The sequence below is a fragment of the Bombina bombina genome, chromosome 2, assembly GCF_027579735.1.
Source record: "Bombina bombina isolate aBomBom1 chromosome 2, aBomBom1.pri, whole genome shotgun sequence".
In the NCBI taxonomy this organism is placed as follows: domain Eukaryota; kingdom Metazoa; phylum Chordata; class Amphibia; order Anura; family Bombinatoridae; genus Bombina; species Bombina bombina.
Window position 1 is genome coordinate 1,405,402,374 of NC_069500.1, and position 21,778 is coordinate 1,405,424,151.

Consider the following 21,778-nt stretch of genomic DNA (forward strand, 5'->3'; position numbering starts at 1 on the left):
TACCACATGACCTTTACGACTGAGTGCTCACTGGCTAATAAGCAGGACTCCCACTTCTTTATTGGTGGACGGTGACAGACTTCATAATCATAAAAACATTTTTCTCAGTGCAGGAAAAAGGTTTAACAATGAACATAATCTCTAATACATTTTCAATGCTCTTTTTTATATGCTGCAAAGATAAAAAAAATTGTGTCCCTTTAAAACATTAGGCTGTTGTTAAGAGTACTAAATCAGTTAGCTGCCATGTTTTTCTTTTGCATTGATTGATGGGAGCTAGCTTGTGATTGGTGGCTACACAAGTATGCTTGGTGTCATTGACCTGCCAGATGTGCTGAGCTAGCCTCCTGTATTGGTATTGCTGCTCTGACTTGAACTATTGGGTTAATCATTCTTCACTGCATCATACAGTAGACAACTGTATAGACCAGAGCCCAGTATTAGCATGAGCCCTGCATCACAGAGTGTAATGGCTGTAAATAAAACGTCTCCGTGGAGTTTCTGCATTTTTATTCCCTGCCCATTGCTCAGATGGCTGATTCTTGCTGTGGGGACTGCTCCTGTGTCTCGTGCAGCTGGCACAAACTCACTGACATCCTTAGACAATATTATTCATTTTTCAGTTCAGTAGATGGTAGATACCTTACTGTATAATATAAACAATTATTTACAGCTTGAGGGTACCATAAATTACTAGAGAAAATACCTTCATTCCAATTCTAAAACATTTTAATTCTGTGTAATATTTAGGTTTCATGCTACATTGAGCGCCCAGATATCTGGTATAAGATCCCCTTCCTCTTATATACAACTTCAGTTGGATAACTATAAGTTAGCACTCACAGCAGTCAAATGAATATACACAAATCAATATCATACAATCTCTTGTAAGTGGTATCAGTTGCATATAATTTGTCTATGTCAGGGGCCACATTCAGCCCATCCATGTTTTGTTTTGTTTTTGTGGCTCTCAGCACCACTGACTCAGTCATTTTGATATTGATAAATCAGTTCACTACATATTGCCACTGCATTGAGTAAATCTGAGTTATATACAAAGTTAAATGAAATGAAATAATTGTAACTCATTTCCTATGCAATTTGTAACTAAAGATGTGCTGTTTAAAGTATATTGTAATATGCTACAGAGCCAGGGCCACCATTAGTAACTTGCCCTCTATTTAAAACAAGAAGCCACCCCTGGTCTCTCCTCGCCCCGCCTCAGCTGCAGCCATTTTTGCCAGCAAAGGGGTATAACAAGTATGTGATCCCACATTCATGCATGACTGTTAAAGGGACATGAAACAAATCATTTTTTTCTTTTGTGACTCAGACAGAGCAGATCATTTTAAACAACTTTCCATTTTACTTCAATTATCTAATTTACTTTGTGCTTTTGGTATCCTTTGTGAAAGGAGCAGCAGTGCACTACTGAGAGCTTGCTTCTGACTGGTGGCTGCACATATATGCCTCTTGTCATGGGCTCACCTTATGTGTTTAGATAGCTCCTAGAGTGCATTGCTGCTACTTCAACAAAGAATACTGAGAGAATAATGCAAAATTGTAAATAGAAGTAAATTGGAAAGTTGTTTAAAATCTTATGTTATTTCTGAATCATGATAGAAAAAAAATTGGCTTCATGTCCCATTAAATAGTCAGCTGTGATTGTGAAGCAGTGCACTTACCTATAAACTTACTGGTGATCTCCATTATATGTCATTTTGTCCTTGTCATGTTAAGTTGGGGCTCTCTGATCTATTGCAGGATATTTACATATCTGACACCTGATTTTAATGGTTTCTTTGCTTTTTCTCTCTTTCCCATTTCTTCTTCCATTTTGGGATTGGCGCCCCCCAGCTGCTAATAGCAGGCTTCCTCATCGAGGGCTTCCTCGGCTCGGTACCTTTATCTTTACTGATCTTACTGCAAGTTACTTATCTGTGTGTACATTAATATGCAAGGGGCAGTAAAAGAGACAATTCTATGAAAATGCCAAGTCAGAATGGGGCGTCTATCCGCAATGTGAATTGCCCTGAATTACAGGATTTATATTCCAAACTTATACCTGTTTACATAAAAAAGCCAGACCCTCCAATCGATCTAATGTTTTTCAGATAGAGTGAAATAGAGGGTGGGCTCAGTATTATGTGGCTAATGTAAGTTCTGCAGTTAGATATGATCGAAAAAGTGCCGAAATTGGTGAATTACATACCGAAGATGACATCACTGAGGTCCTGGCACAATCATGTGGAGTATGGCAATTTAATTTGTATAAATGTTATGGTCTCTGTAGGCAGTACTGTAGTGGAAGACTTAAAGGGACACTAAACGCAAAAATGTTCTTTTGTGATTCAGATAGAGAATACAATTTTAAACAGCTTTCCAATTTACTTCTATGATCTAATTTGATTTATTCTCTTGGTATCCTTTGTTGAAGAAGCTAATGGGAAATAGCTGAATGCATTGGTTGAGCAAAACCATGAGGCATTAATATGCAGCCACCAATCAGCAGCTCCTGAGTCTACCTAGGTATCCTTTTCAAGAAAGGATATTAAGAGAACAAAACAAATTAGATAATAGAAGAAAAATGACTTGCTCTATCTGAATCATGAAAGAAAAAAATAACAGCGTCTCAGATTGATTAACCTTATTGCACTTCTATATTACATCACTAAATGCTCTTACAGTTATGTACTTACAGGGCAAATCATTTCCTGTTTCACTATCACTTCTATATTACATCACTAAATGCTCTTACAGTTATGTACTTACAGGGCAAATCATTTCCTGTTTCACTATCACTTCTATATTACATCACTAAATGCTCTTACAGTTATGTACTTACAGGGCAAATCATTTCCTGTTTCACTATCACTTCTATATTACATCACTAAATGCTCTTACAGTTATGTACTTACAGGGCAAATCATTTCCTGTTTCACTATCACTTCTATATTACATCACTAATTGCTCTTACAGTTATGTACTTACAGGGCAAATCATTTCCTGTTTCACTATCACTTCTATATTACATCACTAAATGCTCTTACAGTTATGTACTTACAGGGCAAATCATTTCCTGTTTCACTATCACTTCTATATTACATCACTAAATGCTCTTACAGTTATGTACTTACAGGGCAAATCATTTCCTGTTTCACTATCACTTCTATATTACATCACTAAATGCTCTTACAGTTATGTACTTACAGGGCAAATCATTTCCTGTTTCACTATCACTTCTATATTACATCACTAAATGCTCTTACAGTTATGTACTTACAGGGCAAATCATTTCCTGTTTCACTATCACTTCTATATTACATCACTAAATGCTCTTACAGTTATGTACTTACAGGGCAAATCATTTCCTGTTTCACTATCACTTCTATATTACATCACTAAATGCTCTTACAGTTATGTACTTACAGGGCAAATCATTTCCTGTTTCACTATCACTTCTATATTACATCACTAAATGCTCTTACAGTTATGTACTTACAGGGCAAATCATTTCCTGTTTCACTATCACTTCTATATTACATCACTAATTGCTCTTACAGTTATGTACTTACAGGGCAAATCATTTCCTGTTTCACTATCACTTCTATATTACATCACTAAATGCTCTTACAGTTATGTACTTACAGGGCAAATCATTTCCTGTTTCACTATCACTTCTATATTACATCACTAAATGCTCTTACAGTTATGTACTTACAGGGCAAATCATTTCCTGTTTCACTATCACTTCTATATTACATCACTAAATGCTCTTACAGTTATGTACTTACAGGGCAAATCATTTCCTGTTTCACTATCACTTCTATATTACATCACTAAATGCTCTTACAGTTATGTACTTACAGGGCAAATCATTTCCTGTTTCACTATCACTTCTATATTACATCACTAAATGCTCTTACAGTTATGTACTTACAGGGCAAATCATTTCCTGTTTCACTATCACTTCTATATTACATCACTAAATGCTCTTACAGTTATGTACTTACAGGGCAAATCATTTCCTGTTTCACTATCACTTCTATATTACATCACTAAATGCTCTTACAGTTATGTACTTACAGGGCAAATCATTTCCTGTTTCACTATCACTTCTATATTACATCACTAAATGCTCTTACAGTTATGTACTTACAGGGCAAATCATTTCCTGTTTCACTATCACTTCTATATTACATCACTAAATGCTCTTACAGTTATGTACTTACAGGGCAAATCATTTCCTGTTTCACTATCACTTCTATATTACATCACTAAATGCTCTTACAGTTATGTACTTACAGGGCAAATCATTTCCTGTTTCACTATCACTTCTATATTACATCACTAAATGCTCTTACAGTTATGTACTTACAGGGCAAATCATTTCCTGTTTCACTATCACTTCTATATTACATCACTAAATGCTCTTACAGTTATGTACTTACAGGGCAAATCATTTCCTGTTTCACTATCACTTCTATATTTCATCACTAAATGCTCTTACAGTTATGTACTTACAGGGCAAATCATTTCAACAGACAAAAACACAGCAATTTTTGGCAAAAAACCTGCTTTCTCGCTTACTCATCGTTTGCTTTTTTTTAATTTCCAGTGCTATATGCGTAGAAAGTAATTAACTTTGACTAAATTAATTTGGTGTTCTGCTAATTTCCTAAACCCCTAAGGGCCTGAAGATTTAAAGCTCTCTGCTCTGTTGAGGTTATCTGAGACATCTTGTGAGTACTGTGAGGTTATCTGAGACATCTTGTGAGTACTGTGAGGTTATCTGAGGCATCTCATGAGTACTGTGTGAGGTTATCTGAGACATCTTGTGAGTACTGTGAGGTTATCTGAGACATCTCATGCGTACTGTGAGGTTATCTGAGACATCTTGTGAGTACTGTGAAGTTATCTGAGACATCTTGTGAGTACTGTGAGGTTATCTGAGACATCTTGTGAGTACTGTGAGGTTATCTGAGACATCTTGTGAGTACTGTCAGGTTATCTGAGATATCTTGTGAGTACTGTGAGGTTATCTGAGACATCTCGTGAGTACTGTCAGATTATCTGAGACATCTCATGAGTACTGTCAGGTTATCTGAGACATCTCGTGAGTACTGTGAGGTTATCTGAGACATCTCGTGAGTACTGTCAGGTTATCTGAGACATCTCATGAGTACTGTCAGGTTATCTGAGACATCTCGTGAGTACTGTCAGGTTATCTGAGACATCTCGTGAGTACTGTCAGGTTATCTGAGACATCTCGTGACTACTGTGAGGTTATCTGAAACATCTCGTGAGTACTGTGAGGTTATCTGAGACATCTCGTGAGTACTGTCAGATTATCTGAGACATCTTGTGAGTACTGTCAGGTTATCTGAGACATCTCATGAGTACTGTGAGGTTATCTGAGACATCTTGTGAGTACTGTCAAGTTATCTGAGGCATCTCGTGAGTACTGTGAGGTTATCTGAGACATCTTGTGAGTACTGTGAGGTTATCTGAGACATCTCGTGAGTACTGTCAGGTTATTTGAGACATCTTGTGAGTACTGTCAGGTTATCTGAGACATCTCGTGAGTACTGTGAGGTTATCTGATACATCTTGTGAGTACTGTCAGGTTATCTGAGACATCTTGTGAGTACTGTGAGGTTATCTGAGACATCTTGTGAGTACTGTCAGGTTATCTGAGACATCTTGTGAGTACTGTCAGGTTATCTGAGACATCTCGTGAGTACTGTGAGGTTATCTGAGACATCTTGTGAGTACTGTGAGGTTATCTGAGACATCTTGTGAATACTGTCAGGTTATCTGAGACATCTTGTCAGTACTGTCAGGTTATCTGAGACATCTTGTGAGTACTGTGAGGTTATCTGAGACATCTTGTGAGTACTGTCAGGTTATCTGAGACATCTTGTGAGTACTGTCAGGTTATCTGAGACATCTCGTGAGTACTGTGAGGTTATCTGAGACATCTTGTGAGTACTGTGAGGTTATCTGAGACATCTCGTGAATACTGTAAGGTTATCTGAGACATCTTGTCAGTACTGTGAGGTTATCTGAGACATCTTGTGAGTACTGTGAGGTTATCTGAGACATCTTGTGAGTAGGGATGGGCGAATGTGCAAATTTTCGAATTTCGAATGTAGAACGAATGTTATTACCGAAATTCGAATTCTAAATTCGAATGTCGATAAGAACGAATATTCTTAAAAATTCGAAAATCAAATGTTATTTACAGTTTTCGAATGTCACTTTCGAATTCGAATGTTTATAATTATATCGAATGTCTACATTCGAAATTCGAATTTTTCGAATTCGAATATAAATTCGAATTTTTCAAATTCGAATATAAATTCGAATTTTTCAAATTCGAATATTGCATAATTCGAATATTACATTTAAAAGCATTAGAAATACTATTACAATCTAAATTCGAATTTTTCGAATTCGAATATTGCATAATTCGAATATTACATTTAAAGAAAAAGCATTAGAAATACTATTACAATCTAAATTCGAATTTTTCGAATTCGAATATTGCATAATTCGAATATTACATTTAAAGAAAAAGCATTAGAAATACTATTACAATCTAAATTCGAATTTTTCGAATTCGAATATTGCATAATTCGAATATTACATTTAAAGAAAAAGCATTAGAAATACTATTACAATCTAAATTCGAATTTTTCGAATTCGAATATTGCATAATTCGAATATTACATTTAAAGAAAAAGCATTAGAAATACTATTACAATCTAAATTCGAATTTTTCGAATTCAAATACACGTATTGCATAATTTGAATATTACATTTAAAGAAAAGCATTAGAAATACTATTACAATCTAAATTCGAATTTTTCGAATTCGAATACACGTATTGCATAATTCGAATATTACATTTAAAGAAAAAGCATTAGAAATACTATTACAATCTAAATTCGAATTTTTCGAATTCGAATATTGCATAATTCGAATATTACATTTAAAGAAAAAGCATTAGAAATACTATTACAATCTAAATTCGAATTTTTCGAATTCGAATACACGTATTGCATAATTCGAATATTACATTTAAAGAAAAAGCATTAGAAATACTATTACAATCTAAATTCGAATTTTTCGAATTCGAATATTGCATAATTCGAATATTACATTTAAAGAAAAAGCATTAGAAATACTATTACAATCTAAATTCGAATTTTTCGAATTCGAATATTGCATAATTCGAATATTACATTTAAAAGCATTAGAAATACTATTACAATCTAAATTCGAATTTTTCGAATTCGAATACACGTATTGCATAATTCGAATATTACATTTAAAGAAAAAGCATTAGAAATACTATTACAATCTAAATTCGAATTTTTCGAATTCGAATACACGTATTGCATAATTCGAATATTACATTTAAAGAAAAAGCATTAGAAATACTATTACAATCTAAATTCGAATTTTTCGAATTCGAATATTGCATAATTCGAATATTACATTTAAAGAAAAAGCATTAGAAATACTATTACAATCTAAATTCGAATTTTTCGAATTCGAATACACATATTGCATAATTCGAATATTACATTTAAAGAAAAAGCATTAGAAATACTATTACAATCTAAATTCGAATTTTTCGAATTCGAATACACGTATTGCATAATTCGAATATTACATTTAAAGAAAAAGCATTAGAAATACTATTACAATCTAAATTCGAATTTTTCGAATTCGAATATTGCATAATTCGAATATTACATTTAAAGAAAAAGCATTAGAAATACTATTACAATCTAAATTCGAATTTTTCAAATTCGAATATTGCATAATTCGAATATTACATTAAAAGAAAAAGCATTAGAAATACTATTACAATCTAAATTCGAATTTTTCGAATTCGAATATTTTCGAATGTAATCGTAAAATTCGAAACCGAATATTCGAAAATCGAATGTTAGAATGTTATGTAAACATTCGAAATTCGATTCGAACGAACGAATGTGTTAAAATTCGTGCCGTTTTTCGAATGTTGCGAAACATTCGCCCATCCCTACTTGTGAGTACTGTCAGGTTATCTGAGACATCTTGTGAGTACTGTCAGGTTATCTGAGACATCTCGTGAGTACTGTGAGGTTATCTGAGACATCTCGTGAGTACTGTGAGGTTATCTGAGACATCTTGTGAATACTGTCAGGTTATCTGAGACATCTTGTCAGTACTGTGAGGTTATCTGAGACATCTTGTGAGTACTGTGAGGTTATCTGAGACATCTTGTGAGTACTGTGAGGTTATTTGAGACATCTTGTGAGTACTGTCAGGTTATCTGAGACATCTCGTGACTACTGTGAGGTTATCTGAGACATCTCGTGAGTACTGTGAGGTTATCTGAGACATCTCGTGAGTACTGTCAGGTTATCTGAGACATCTTGTCAGTACTGTGAGGTTATCTGAGATATCTTGTGAGTACTGTGAGGTTATCTGAGACATCTTGTGAGTACTGTGAGGTTATCTGAGACATCTTGTGAGTACTGTCAGGTTATCTGAGACATCTTGTCAGTACTGTGAGGTTATCTGAGACATCTCGTGAATACTGTCAGGTTATCTGAGACATCTTGTCAGTACTGTGAGGTTATCTGAGACATCTTGTGAGTACTGTGAGGTTATCTGAGACATCTTGTGAGTACTGTCAGGTTATCTGAGACATCTTGTGAGTACTGTCAGGTTATCTGAGACATCTTGTGAGTACTGTCAGGTTATCTGAGACATCTTGTGAGTACTGTCAGGTTATCTGAGACATCTCGTGAATACTGTCAGGTTATCTGAGACATCTTGTCAATACTGTCAGGTTATCTGAGACATCTCGTGAGTACTGTCAGATTATCTGAGACATCTTGTGAGTACTGTCAGGTTATCTGAGACATCTCGTGAGTACTGTCAGGTTATCTGAGACATCTCGTGAGTACTGTGAGGTTATCTGAGACATCTCGTGAGTACTGTGAGGTTATCTGAGACATCTCGTGAGTACTGTCAGGTTATCTGAGACATCTTGTCAGTACTGTAAGGTCTCTCAAAAGATTTTATAAAGGCAAATGTTAGCATAAAGGGACACTAAACCCAGCTTGTTTTTTTTCATGATTCAGATAGAGCAGCAATTTTAAGCAACTTTCTAATTTATTTCTATTATAATTTTTTCTTCGTTTTACTTGCTATCTTTATTTGAAAAGCAGGATTCTACGCTTGGGTGCCGTCTTATTGCATGCTCTATCTGAATCATGAAAGAAAACGTGTGGGTTCCATATCCCTTTAAGATTTGCCTAAATAGCTATGCAGGTTTGAATGTGAACAGGAGACACAATCATTGCAATATAACGCTCAAAAAAGTGCCCCAAGATTTAGTTTGATTTCTCTCCGCGCTGGCGAGTGTTTGATCTTCGGGCCCTAACTGCTTATTATGATAATGAGCAGCCACATTATCCATTAGCAGTTAATGCAGTCTGTATAATAAAGACACAACTGACAGAATATGTTTATTAATGTATGGAAATGTCTGTAAGGTGCAACTGGGCCACTGATGCAGAAAATTATCCTTAGACCAATGAAAAACAGGCTTTAAGTCATTTGCATAAACAGATCCAGAATGGAAAGATATTTTAGATGGACTATAATTCATCCACTCTAATGAATACACGCTATAACTTACTTTTTAATATAGCTATAAAATTCTAATACCCTGTGCTCCGGCCCCCACACTTCGGCGAGATTACATATGCGGCAAAGGCTTCAGCTCAACTTCTGAAACACGCTTCGTCAGTAAGTTCACCTCGCACATCGGGTGAATCACATATACGGCGCCGTCAGATCATAAACTGCCATAAGTCGGATAAACTGGCGATGTTGAGAAATGTATGCAAATACACATTTCTGGAGTTGCCAGTGAATTACGGCAGTTTATAAACTGCTGGCGCATAAGTAAAATAAATTTACATTGCCCGTAAAAGTCTAACTCGCCTCCAAAAAATATACCTGACACGTCAAAACCCCTATATCCACCATCCCCCCACATCGCAACTAATAATAGTGATTAATAAAAGTGATTAACCCCTAAAATGCCATCTCCCAACAACGCAATAAACCTGAGTAAACAACCCCTAATCCGCCACCCCCCCACAATACAATAAACCTAAGTAAACTACTGACCTCTAATCTGCCAATCCCCCACAACACAATAAACCTAATAAATGTATTAACCCCTAAATGGACATCCACCCACAACGCAAAGAACTAATCTAATCACTAAGCCCCCTAACCTAAAACCCCCTAAATTAACCCTAATTACATAAAATAAAAAATACTAAGTTAAAATTAAAATTCTAACATTACAAAACCTTCAATTTAAATAAGTCTAATATTACTAAAAATAAAAGTCTAAAATTACAGAAAAAATAAACGAAATGATCAAAAATAAAAAATTTAAACCTTATCTAATAACCCTATAAAAATAAAAAAGCCCCCAAAATAAAAACTCCCCCTAATCTAACACTAAACTACCAATAGCCTTTAAAAGGGCCTTTTGTAGGGCATTGCCCTAAAGCGATCAGCTCTTTTACCTAAAAAATACAAATTAACCCCTAACAGTAAACCAAACCCCCCCCCCAAAATAAAACAAAAAACCTAAGCTACCCATTGTCCCTAAAGGGGCATTTGTATTGGCATTGCCCTTAAAATAGAAAAGCCCTAATCTAAAAAATAAAATAATAAAAAACCTAAATCTAACCTCGAAATAGGTAATCACCATTCCTGAAGTCCGGCGGTGATGGTCTTCTTCCATGCAGAGACATCTTCATCCAGCACGGGGTCCTCTTCTATCTTCATCCAGAGCAAAGGCTGCGCAGAGTGGAGGTGGTCACGGAGCACGAACGGCAGCAGTGGAGACACCCAGCATGGAGGATCCTCTTTATGCGATCGGCGCCGCACACTTTAGCTTGAATGCAAGGTTTTCTGTAATTTTAGACTTTTTTATTTTTGGTAATATAAGACTTTTATTTTAATTGAATCTTAGGTTGTGTAATGTTTGGATTTTTTATTTTAATTTGAATTTAGTATTTTTTATTTTATGTAATTTGGGTTATTTTAGGGGGTGTTAGGTTAGGGGGCTTCTTGATTAGATTAGTTCTTTGTGTTGTGGTGGGATGGCGGTTTAGGGATTAATTAGGTTTATTGCGTTGTGGGGATGGCGGTTTAGGGGTTAATACATTTATTAGGTTTATTGCATTGTAGAGGGTTGGCGGATTAGGGGTTATTTGTTTACTTAGGTTTATTGCGTTGTAGGGAGATGGCAGATTGGGGTTAATAGTCTACTTAGGTTTACTGTGTTGTGTGAGGTTGGTGGATTAGGGGTTATTAGTTTACTTAGGTTTATTGCGTAACTTGTAGGGGTATGGCAGATTAGGAGTTAATAACTTTATTTGGTACTTTGCGACGTGGGGGTTGGCGTATTAGTGGTTAATAGATTTATTAGTTATTGCGGTGGGGGGATGGCGGTTTAGAGGTACATATTGCGCATGCGTTAGGTGTTAATTAATACTTTCAGGGAGTTACGGTGCTCACATTTAGCGCAAGGCATGCTGCGTCTGCCTATGTGTGGCGAGGTGAAAATTTAGTAAAATTTCTCAATTTTCACTGCGTAAATCCTTGTGCTGAATTTGTGATACCGAATTGCAATGCCGGTTCTTTGTTAGTTTATGGGAGTAAAAACTGCTGGTGACAGGGGAAATATACGCGCCCCATTTCTATGCGGCGCCATATATATGTGATCGCTCACTTCAACTAAAAACTGGCGTCGCCGACTTTTACAGGCAACACCGCATATGTAATCTCGCCCTTCAAAAGTAAGTTTTGCTTTGTGAGCTAATGGTACTATTTTCCAATCGATGCTCTAGCTATACGGTACTTACACAATTTGTTTCATGGCTACAACATCAATTAGAGATAGAACAAACTATAAGCTCACAAAAAAAATACTTTTGAAATTAGTGGCCAGAGAGTAGGGTATTAGAATATCATTGCTATAATAAAAAGTAAATTATAGCATAGTTTGGATGAATTGAAGTCCATCTAAAATATTGTTCCCTCTCCGGTTCTGATTATATGAATTAGAAACTTGTATCACTTTAATTATCTTTATAAATCCTTTTAATATTATTTATCATAACTAATATAATAACTAATATAATATAAAGATACATTATTTATAAAACTAAAAATAAAATATTATATGTTAAAAGCCAATATACTTTATGATGATAACATTTATTAGGATTAGTATGGGGGTCTGGAGTTTTGCTGGGGCGTACTCTCCAGTTGAAGTGGGCATGCACTGTTTTCTGTGGTTGCCCATTGGGTCTCTGAAGTCTGGATGTCTAATTTGCACTGTAACTTCACCCCTTATACCAGGTGCCAATAGTGTACCCCTCATTTTGCACAATACATTGTCACTGGGGATATCTGGGACAGAATAAATTCACACATTTTAGTAGTTGGCATAATATTATGCTATATAAATCACATTATAGATCATGTATTTAAAAAGCAGAAATATTATATAGTTTCTTTATTGTCCCTGTATTTCTAGGACTGCCCTGTTTGGGAGCTTTATCTGGTTTTCCATCCTTCCTCTTTACGGTCTGATTTCTCTTTCAAAAACCTGGTACTACACAAGCCCAGCCCCAGAATACCACCATATGACATACACTCTGCTCTTGGCTGCTCCATATATGCTGTAGATAGCACTCACTAATGTCCCCTATTAACTGTGTGTTTAAACCCTGCAAAGGGGATAAACACATAGGCAAAGAGCAGATCCAGAGCAGGGCACAGCTGCCAAGCCAATCAGGATTGGTATACTTATTTAGCTGCCAATCAAAAGCCATGTCGTGCTTAGGCACAAGGTGTTGCATTCGGAACTTTGGCTATGGGTTTAGTAATCAAGCAACATTAGTACATAAATAAATAAAATGTTCTAACAAATGAAAATACTTAATTTTTTATTTACCATGTTCTGAACAATTAGGAGCCAGAATTGAGACAATGTTTAACTCACTTGCCAATGATGGTCAGTAGATTTCTATAACTCAGTATTAGCCAGATATTCAATTAAATCATTTTAATATAGAATTAGTTGGGATCATGTGAATTTGTCCGGGATTATGATGTATAACTTGGTATCGAGGAGCAGTTACATAATTATAGGAAAATACTTAAAGGGACAGTCTAGTCAAAATTAAACATTCCAATTTACTTTTATCATCATATTTGCTTTGTTTTCTTGGAATTCTTTGTTGAAAGCTAAACGTAGGTAGCCTCATATAATAATTTCTAAGATCTTGAAGGCTGCCTCTTATCTCAGCGCATTTTGACAGTTTTTCACAGCTAAACTAAATTCTGGAGTAGACTGTCCCTTTAAAAATAAATTGCACTGGACAGTAATCTGTAACTCATAATAATCAATTCTGCTTCAGTCTAATATAAACAATACGCCCCAGCTAACCTGCATTACGCCCCTGCTTTATAACGGTATCCATTTCCTGTGTAAGAGGTTATGCATCCTGGCATATTATTACATAATATACCCAGACTTCATCATTTACTTTTATTGTTTATAGACTGTGTTCATCTGATCTATTTTTGTTATAGATTAGAATTTGGGATTTTAATAACATTGGTGAAATCACAAGAATTACTTTAATATTATATTTTGCTGTATTTTGACTATCTAGTCATTATTTTTACCAGTCATAACATGTATAATACATTTTGAGGCATTTTACAACATTAGAATTGCACCAATTGATATTTAGTTTTTCTATGCCATGATGCATTACTCTCCCAGACATGGGTCATTAAATCCGTACCTCAGTATATGTGCAGTTACAATAAACTCAGTGCTTTCCTTTTGTTTCTTATTTAAGGAAGCCGACAGTGACTTGCCCTACCCTCCTCCACAGAAGGAACCCAACGTTTACATGGTTCCTCAGGGGATTAAACCAGTTCTTCAGCGCACAGCAATAGAGGTAAGTGCTCCCTGACTTTATGTACTGAGGCCACATTTTGTTGTAAAGTTCCCATATGTCATGATATATGCATAAAATAATGGAAATGGTATAGTTTGCATCTATGGGGTCTGATACCCCCCCACAAAAATAATATATAATATGTGTGGGTTTCTCACTGAAAAATAATCTACAATAGGGTTAAAAGGGACAGTACCCTTTAATATGTTGCCAGTAATTAATTTTACCTGGTGGAGTGTATTACATTGTTTACAAATAGCTCATTTAGCATTCTTTTGACATTTGAAATAGCTGGCTTTGCCTGTTGAACATGCCACCTATATTGAAAATTTATATACTTAAATATTGGTTGTAGAAAACCTATGTAGCAATTGCACTCCCAGTGTGTTTGGGGGGATAGATAAGTACTAAATGTCAGTTTTCAATTGTTCTCTTTAAGTATTGAGCTTTGGTATACAGACTGAGATAAGATAAGGAAGCATTTGAGTGTCAGATTTGCCTATGAGCTTAGCCCATTTAGGGCCAGTTTACGAGTGGAGAGCTAATTAATGCTCCCGCTAGAGGCTTAATTGCACTAGATGTTTTTTGTGCACGTCAGGTTGCGCTTGTATTATGAGTTAAAGTAAACAATTTTTTCTCACTCATTAACCCGACAAGCGCAAAAGCCAAATTTACGATATTGCAAATATCACATATTCCCCCATAGAAGTCAATGGAGAAACAAAGTGGAAAAAAGCGCCAAATTTCGTGCAAACTAGCATATTCTCATGTGCAATAACCAGAATGTTATTTTTATTCATAAATAAATATTTATATATATATATATATATATATATACACACACAGTGTATGTATATATATATATATATATATATATATATAATGTTTTTTGGTAAAATATATATCTATACCTATATATAAAAACGTACAGTATGAATGGCACACGCTTTCCAGAACAACTCTCTGGAGCACTGCCAATTAGCAATGTAGTTTTCCAAGATGTATCCCAGAGCCAGCCGGAATCCGCAGAACACAAAGAAGGCTTGCACAGGTACCTATATACAGTATCTCACAAAAGTTAGTACACCCCTCACATTTCTGTAAATATTTTATTATATCTTTTTATGTGACAACACTGAAGAAATGAGACTTTGCTACAATGTAAAGTAGTGAGTGTACAGCCTGTATAACAGTGTAAATTTGCTGTCCCCTCAAAATAACTCAACACACAGCCATTAATGTCTAAACCGTTGGCAACAAAAGTGAGTATACTCCTCAGTGGAAATGTCCAAATTGGGCCCAAATAGACATTTTCCCTCCCTGGTGTCATGTGACTCGTTAGTGTTAAAAGGTCTCAGGTGTGAATGGGGAGCAGGTGTGTTAAATTTGGTGTTATCGCTCTCACACTCTCTCATACTGGTCACTGGAAGTTCAACATGGCACCTCATGGCAAAGAACTCTCTGAGGATATGGAAAAAAATTGTGTTGTCACATGAAAAGATATAATAAAATATTTACAAAAATGTGAGGGGTGTACTATATATATATATCCTATATAATCATCTATATATTAAATATTATTAAATATTATTAAATATTATTAAATATGAATATTGCATAAATATGCTTTTTTATGTTTTCATCTACTTAACTGCAAAGGGTTCCAATGTATATATATATATATATATATATATATATATATATATATATATATATATATATATATATATATACTGTATATATATTTCCATCTTAATGGGAGGAGAGTCCACTGCTTCATTCATTACTTGTGGGAATTAAGAACCTGGCCGCCAGGAGGAGGCAAAGACACCCCAGCCAAAGGCTTAAATACCTCCCCCACGCCCCTCATCCCCCAGTCATTCTTTTGTCACAGGAGGTTGGCAGAGAAGTGTCGGAAGATTTGGAGTAGTCTCTTATGGAGGGTAGTACTCTTCGAAATGGGACTGGAGTTTTAAGTAGTCTTGTCAGCCTCTCAATGAGAGCTTGGGTGAAAGTTAGGGTCTGGAGATGCAGGGAGAGTCTTTCTGCGAACCCTTCCTGACTCAGTTTAACAGCTCCATTAGCAATCAGCTTTGACGAGTTTTGCTGCCTACTTTTCTTCTCTCAAGTTCATGTCAGGAGCGTTGCTACTACCCTGTCACACTTAAAGGGCCGTGTTCCTGTTCCACTGCCTTGATTCTGGTAAGATCGTTTAATTTATATATATATGTTATAATGCAAGAAGACAGGGTTACAGTGTGGCTCCTTTATCTTTATAGAATCTAGGGTAATAACCTCGGAAGGGGGTTATTGAACAGGGGGAATTTTATTATGCATAATATTGTTTATTGTGTTTTCTGCTGCACTTGGCGCGTCTCTCTCTCTCGAGTGCAGGGGCGGTCCTGCATGGCACTCCATGTGACCAGGTGTGGCCTCTGTAACTTCCTCTTTCTCGACCTGCGTCTGGAGGAGATGAAAGCTGTTTCTTTTAGTCTGGGTCATAGGAGGTGGTGAGTGCCCCGGCCATTGGTATATAAAGGTGCCATTTATTATTTTGATCAAGTCCGTAATAAAGGCGCAAGCTATGGAGGACTCTGATATGTTCTCTTTATCTAAACCTTTTAACTGTGTATACTGTGAGTAGGTTCCAGTCGAACTGCTGACACAACTCTGTTCCACATGCTTTGACAATATTGCTATATAAAAAAAGAATAAAGTATTCAGTAAGACTGAGCCATTCACCTCTGAGGGTTCTCCGCACTGCGAGGTACCTTCCCTACAATCATCTCCGATTACACAAGCAGTTCACCAGGGCGCTACAAATTCTCCTGTGGGAGGGGCCCTTTGGCCTCCAGACTTCGCCGATCAGTTACAGATGGCAGTTTCTGCGGCCATAAATGTGATGCCTCATCCTACTAAGCGCAAGCGGAAGGTACAGCACTGCTATCCATCTCAGGGGTCTGTGACTCCGCTGGATGTCTCAGACAGATTATCCGCTGAGGAGGACAACTCCGACTTCTCAGAGGATGTCGCTTCTGGGTCGGAATCGGCTACTTCTAGGCCCCCGTCTGCGGAGGAACCAGATTTTAAATTTAAGATAGAGCATTTGTGTTTTCTGCTGAAGTAAGTGCTTGCTATGTTGGAGGTTCTGGAACCAAAACTACTGGAGGAACCTTTGATCCCTAAACTGGATAGGGTTTACGAGGACAGGGTAGTGCCCCAGGCCTTCCCAGTTCCAATGAAGATGGAGAACATTATTAAGAGTGAATGGGAGAAACTTTTTTCGTCCTTTTTCTCCTCTTCTTCTTTTAAAAAGCTTTTCCCCATTCCGGACGCACAGATCAAACTGTTTTTCCCCATTCCGGACGCACAGATCGAACTGTGGGGAACCATCCCTAAGGTGGATGGTGCTATCTCCATGCTCCCTAAGAGAATGACTATTCCGCTAGAGGATAGCTCCTCTTTCAAGGAACCCATGGATATAAAGATGGAGTCCATGTTGTGGAAGATGTTTCAACTCACGGGGTTCGGTTTACAACTGGCGGCGGTCGCTGCGGTGGTTGGTGCGGCTACCTACTGGTGTGACGCTCTATCAGCATTGGTCGAGGTGGAGATTCCCCTCAATGAGATTCTGGAACGAATCAAAGCCCTAAGGGTAGCACATTCGTTCATCTGTGATGCTAACATGCAAATTATTTGCCTAAATGCTAAGACATCAAGTCTTTCTGATTTAGCCCGCAGTATTGGTCTGCTTGCTTTCCCTATCGTTCAAGGGGAAGGTTTTGTTTGGCCCGGGACTGGATTCTATCATACCTACAGACACGGGTGGCAAGGGTACCTTTTTGCCTCAGGATAAGAAGGCCAAACCTAAGGGATCTACTTTTCGTCTCTTTCTTGCGGACAAGTCTCAGTGCCAGCAGCCTGCCGCAAAGTCTGAGCAATCCAAGGTATCTTGGAAGCCAGCTTACTCTTGGAACAAGTCCAAGCAGAACAGGAAGCCCCCCGAGTTAAAATCGGCATGATGGGGCAGCTCCCGATCCGTCCTTGGACCTTCTCTTTTTGGGGAGGCCTGGAAAAGAGACGTTATAGACCCTTGGGTTCTGGAGGTCGTCGCCTAGGGTTACAGGATAGGTTTCAAATTGTATCCACCAGAGGCAGGTTCCTCCTGTCAAAGATCTCTTCAAGACCAAAAAAGAGAGATGCCTTCCTGGGGTGTGTGACAGATCTCTCATCTCTCTGGGTAATCGTCCCAGTCCCTCCGGCAGAAAGAGGTCTGGGGTATTATTCAAACCTTTTCGTGGTCCCAAAGAAGGAGGGCACGTTTCATCCAATTCTGGACCTAAAGGCCCTAAACAAGTTTTTGTCAGTTCCATCGTTCAAGACGACTATAGATCTGAAGGACGCTTACCTTCATGTTCCAATCCACAAGGATCACGTCAAATTTCTAAGATTCACCAGCACTTCCAGTTTATGGCCCTTCCGTTTGGTCTGGCGACTGCTCCAAGAGTCTTTACAAAAGTTCTGGGAGCTCTTCTCGCAGTAGCGAGAGCCAGAGGGATTGCAGTGGCACCATATCTGGATGATATCCTGGTCCAGGCTCCGTCCTACAGTATTGCGGAGGATCACTTGAGAGCTCTTCTCCTTCTCCTTCGGTCCCACAGGTGGAAGATAAACGAAGGAAGTTCATTGGTCTCCAGAAATAGGGTGGAATTCCTGGGTATGATAATAGATTCTTCAGCAATGAAGATATTCTTGACAGATCAGAGACATTGCAAGCTTGTGTCCAACTGTCTAGCTCTTTAGACATACTCCAGGACATCTGTGGCCAGGTGTATGGAGGTAATCGGGCTCATGGTATCCAGCATAGATGTCATTCCATTTGCCAGGTTCCGTCTCAGACCTCTTCAGCTGTGCATGTTGAACGGCGATCATTCAGATTTGTCCAACAGATATCTCTGGACAGACCGGTGAGGGAGTCTCTATGTTGGTGGACCTGACCTGCGCAGCTGTCTCAGGGGACATCCTTTCTGAGACCATCCTGGGAGATTGTAACCACGGATGCGAGTCTATCAGGATGGGGAGCTGTTTGGGGTGCCAGAAAGGCACAAGGCAAATGGACTCGAGAGGAGTAGAGTCTACCTATAAATATTTTGGAACTTTGAGTGATATTCAATACTCTGAGGACTTGGCCCCTTCTAGGGTCATCAATCAGACATTACCTTGGTGGCTTACATAAACCACCTGGGGGGGGGGGGGCGAGAAGCTCCCTAGCAATGAGGGAAGTATTTCGGAATCTGGAATGGACAGAGACTCACAATTGTTTGCTCTCAGCGATCTACATTCCGGTTGTGGACAACTGGGAAGCAGATTTTCTGAGCAGACAGACGTTTCATCCAGGGGAATGGTCTCTCCATCCCGAGATGTTCGCGGATATCTGTAGCAGATGGGGGACGCCAAAGATAGATCTCATGGCGTCCAGACTCAATTGCAAGCTACCCAGATATGGGTCGCAATCCAGGGATCCCCAGGCGGAACTGATAGATGCCTTGGTGGTGCCCTGGGACTTCAACCTAATTTACATATTTCCACCGTTGCCTCTTCTACCTTGGGTAGTGGCCCGCATCAAGCACTATTCTGATTGCTCCATTGTGGCCGCGAAGGACGTGGTTTGCGGATCTGGTGTCGATGTCGTCATCTCCGCTGTGGAGGTTACCTTGTCGCAAGGATCTATTAGTTCAAGGTCCTTTTCAACATCAAAATCTCGATTCTCTGTGGCTGACTGCGTGGAGATTTAACGACTAGTCTTAGCCAAGAGAGGATTTTCGGAAAGAGTGATTGACACTCTCGTTCAGGCCAGGAAGCCGGTCACTAGATGTATCTACCACAAGGTGTGGAGGACCTACTTGTCCTGGTGTGAGGAACGAGGATATCCCTGGCATAAGATTTTCGCCTTTCTCCAGGATGGTCTGGATAAGGGTCTTGCCACCAGTTCCCTAAGGGGACAGATCTTGGCTTTATCTGTACTGTGGCCTAAGAAGCTTTCGGAGCTTCCTGACATTCAGTCCTTTGTTCAGGCTCTGGTTAGGATCAGACCTGTCTTCAGGAATCCGGCTCCTCCTTGGAGCTTAAATTTGGTTCTTAAGGTTTTGCAGAGGGCTTCGTTTGAGCTTATGCATGCCCTTGACATTAAGATTCTCTCATGGAAGGTCCTATTATTATTGGCTATTGCATCGGCACGCAGAGTCTCTGAGTTGGCGGCCTTGCAATGTGAGCTTCGCTACTTAGTTTTTCATGCGGATAAGGCTCTTCTTCGCACTGGACTGGAATTTCTTCACAAGGTAGTGTTGAGTCGTAACATCAATCAGGAAATAGTAGTTCCTTCCTTGTGTCCTAACCTTTCTTCTTCGAAGAACAGCCTTGAAGTTTTATTTTCAGGCCACAAAGGAGTTCAGATAGACTTCATCCTTATTTGTTGTGTATTCTGGAAGGTGCAGGGGGCAAAGGGCCTCTGCCACTTCTCTATCTTTTTAGTTGAGGAGTATGATCCGCCTGGCATATGAGACAGTGGGACACAAAACTCCTCAGAGGATTACGACTCACTCGACTAGAGCTGTGGCCTCTTCTTGGGCCTTTAAGAATGAGGCTTCTATGGAGCAGATTTGTAAGGCGGCCACTTGGTCTTCCTTACATACTTTTGCAAAATTTTATAAATTTGACGTTTTTGCTTCGGCGGAAGCAACTTTTGGGAGAAAGGTTCTGCAGGCTGTGGTGCCCTCAGTGTAGGGTCCGCCTCCTTTTACCCTCCTGTTTTTTTCATTCAGTGTCCTCTAGAGCTTGGGTATTTGTTCCCACAAGTAATGAATGAAGCAGTGGACTCCCCTCCCATTAAGATGGAAAACATAAATTATGCTTACCTGATAATTTCATTTCCATCTGTGGGAGGAGAGTCCAATGTACCCGCCCGTGGGGTGTCTTTGCCTCCTCCTGGTGGCCAAGTTCTTAATTCCCACAAGTAATGAATGAAGCAATGGACTCTCCTCCCACAGATGGAAATTATCAGGTAAGAATAATTTATATTTTATATATGTGTATTTATGTGTTTACATGTGTATATATGTCTACATATATTGTACATATGTACACATATATAGGTATATATATCTATGTATCTTAATGTTAAAGTCCTTTGCCTTTTCTTTCTCATATGTTTGAGGTCTTATAACTTTTTTGTTCAATATTTTTTTGAATACTTTTTATTAGATAGTGTTATTATTAGTGTAACTGTACTTTGTAATGTATTCATTCATTCTAGTGTAAATCATAATACGAGAGATAAGCCTGACAAGCGTAAACAACCGCAATAAACCCTTTATCGTTCACGTGCAAATGTTTGCGCTCCACTCGTTATCAGAACCTTATTGAATTGTGGGTTCAAAGAGCAAACACTGCTATTTCATACACAAAAATAAACATAAACAAACAATTTCTCATGCATTTTAATCTCTACAGCTGGTATAACAAATTATTTGAAACACATTAAGGGGAACCAATTAAAACAGAATAAAATAGAGTAATTTATTCACCCAGTATAAAAAAGTAAAATATATAAGGAATTGTAAGGTGCAAAGGTATCAGATGACAATCAATCAGCAGTATAAAAATCTAATCAGCAAATATATTCACAAACAGTGACTAAAGTGCAA

General features: G+C 38.0%; 1 protein-coding gene across 9 annotated transcripts in view; it reads left to right on the top strand.

Annotated features, from left to right (window-relative positions):
• Positions 1-21,778, top strand: part of DYSF (dysferlin) — a 780,712-nt gene that overhangs the window by 536,512 nt on the left and 222,422 nt on the right. For 7 of the 9 annotated variants that reach the window (XM_053704344.1, XM_053704350.1, XM_053704349.1 and 4 more), the window contains 2 exons: positions 1,858-1,899; positions 13,974-14,075. In XM_053704344.1, the coding sequence (XP_053560319.1) occupies positions 1,858-1,899; positions 13,974-14,075 (144 nt within the window). The remainder of the gene's footprint in view (positions 1-1,857; positions 1,900-13,973; positions 14,076-21,778) is intronic. The other 2 variants (XM_053704346.1, XM_053704348.1) reach the window with 1 other exon arrangement.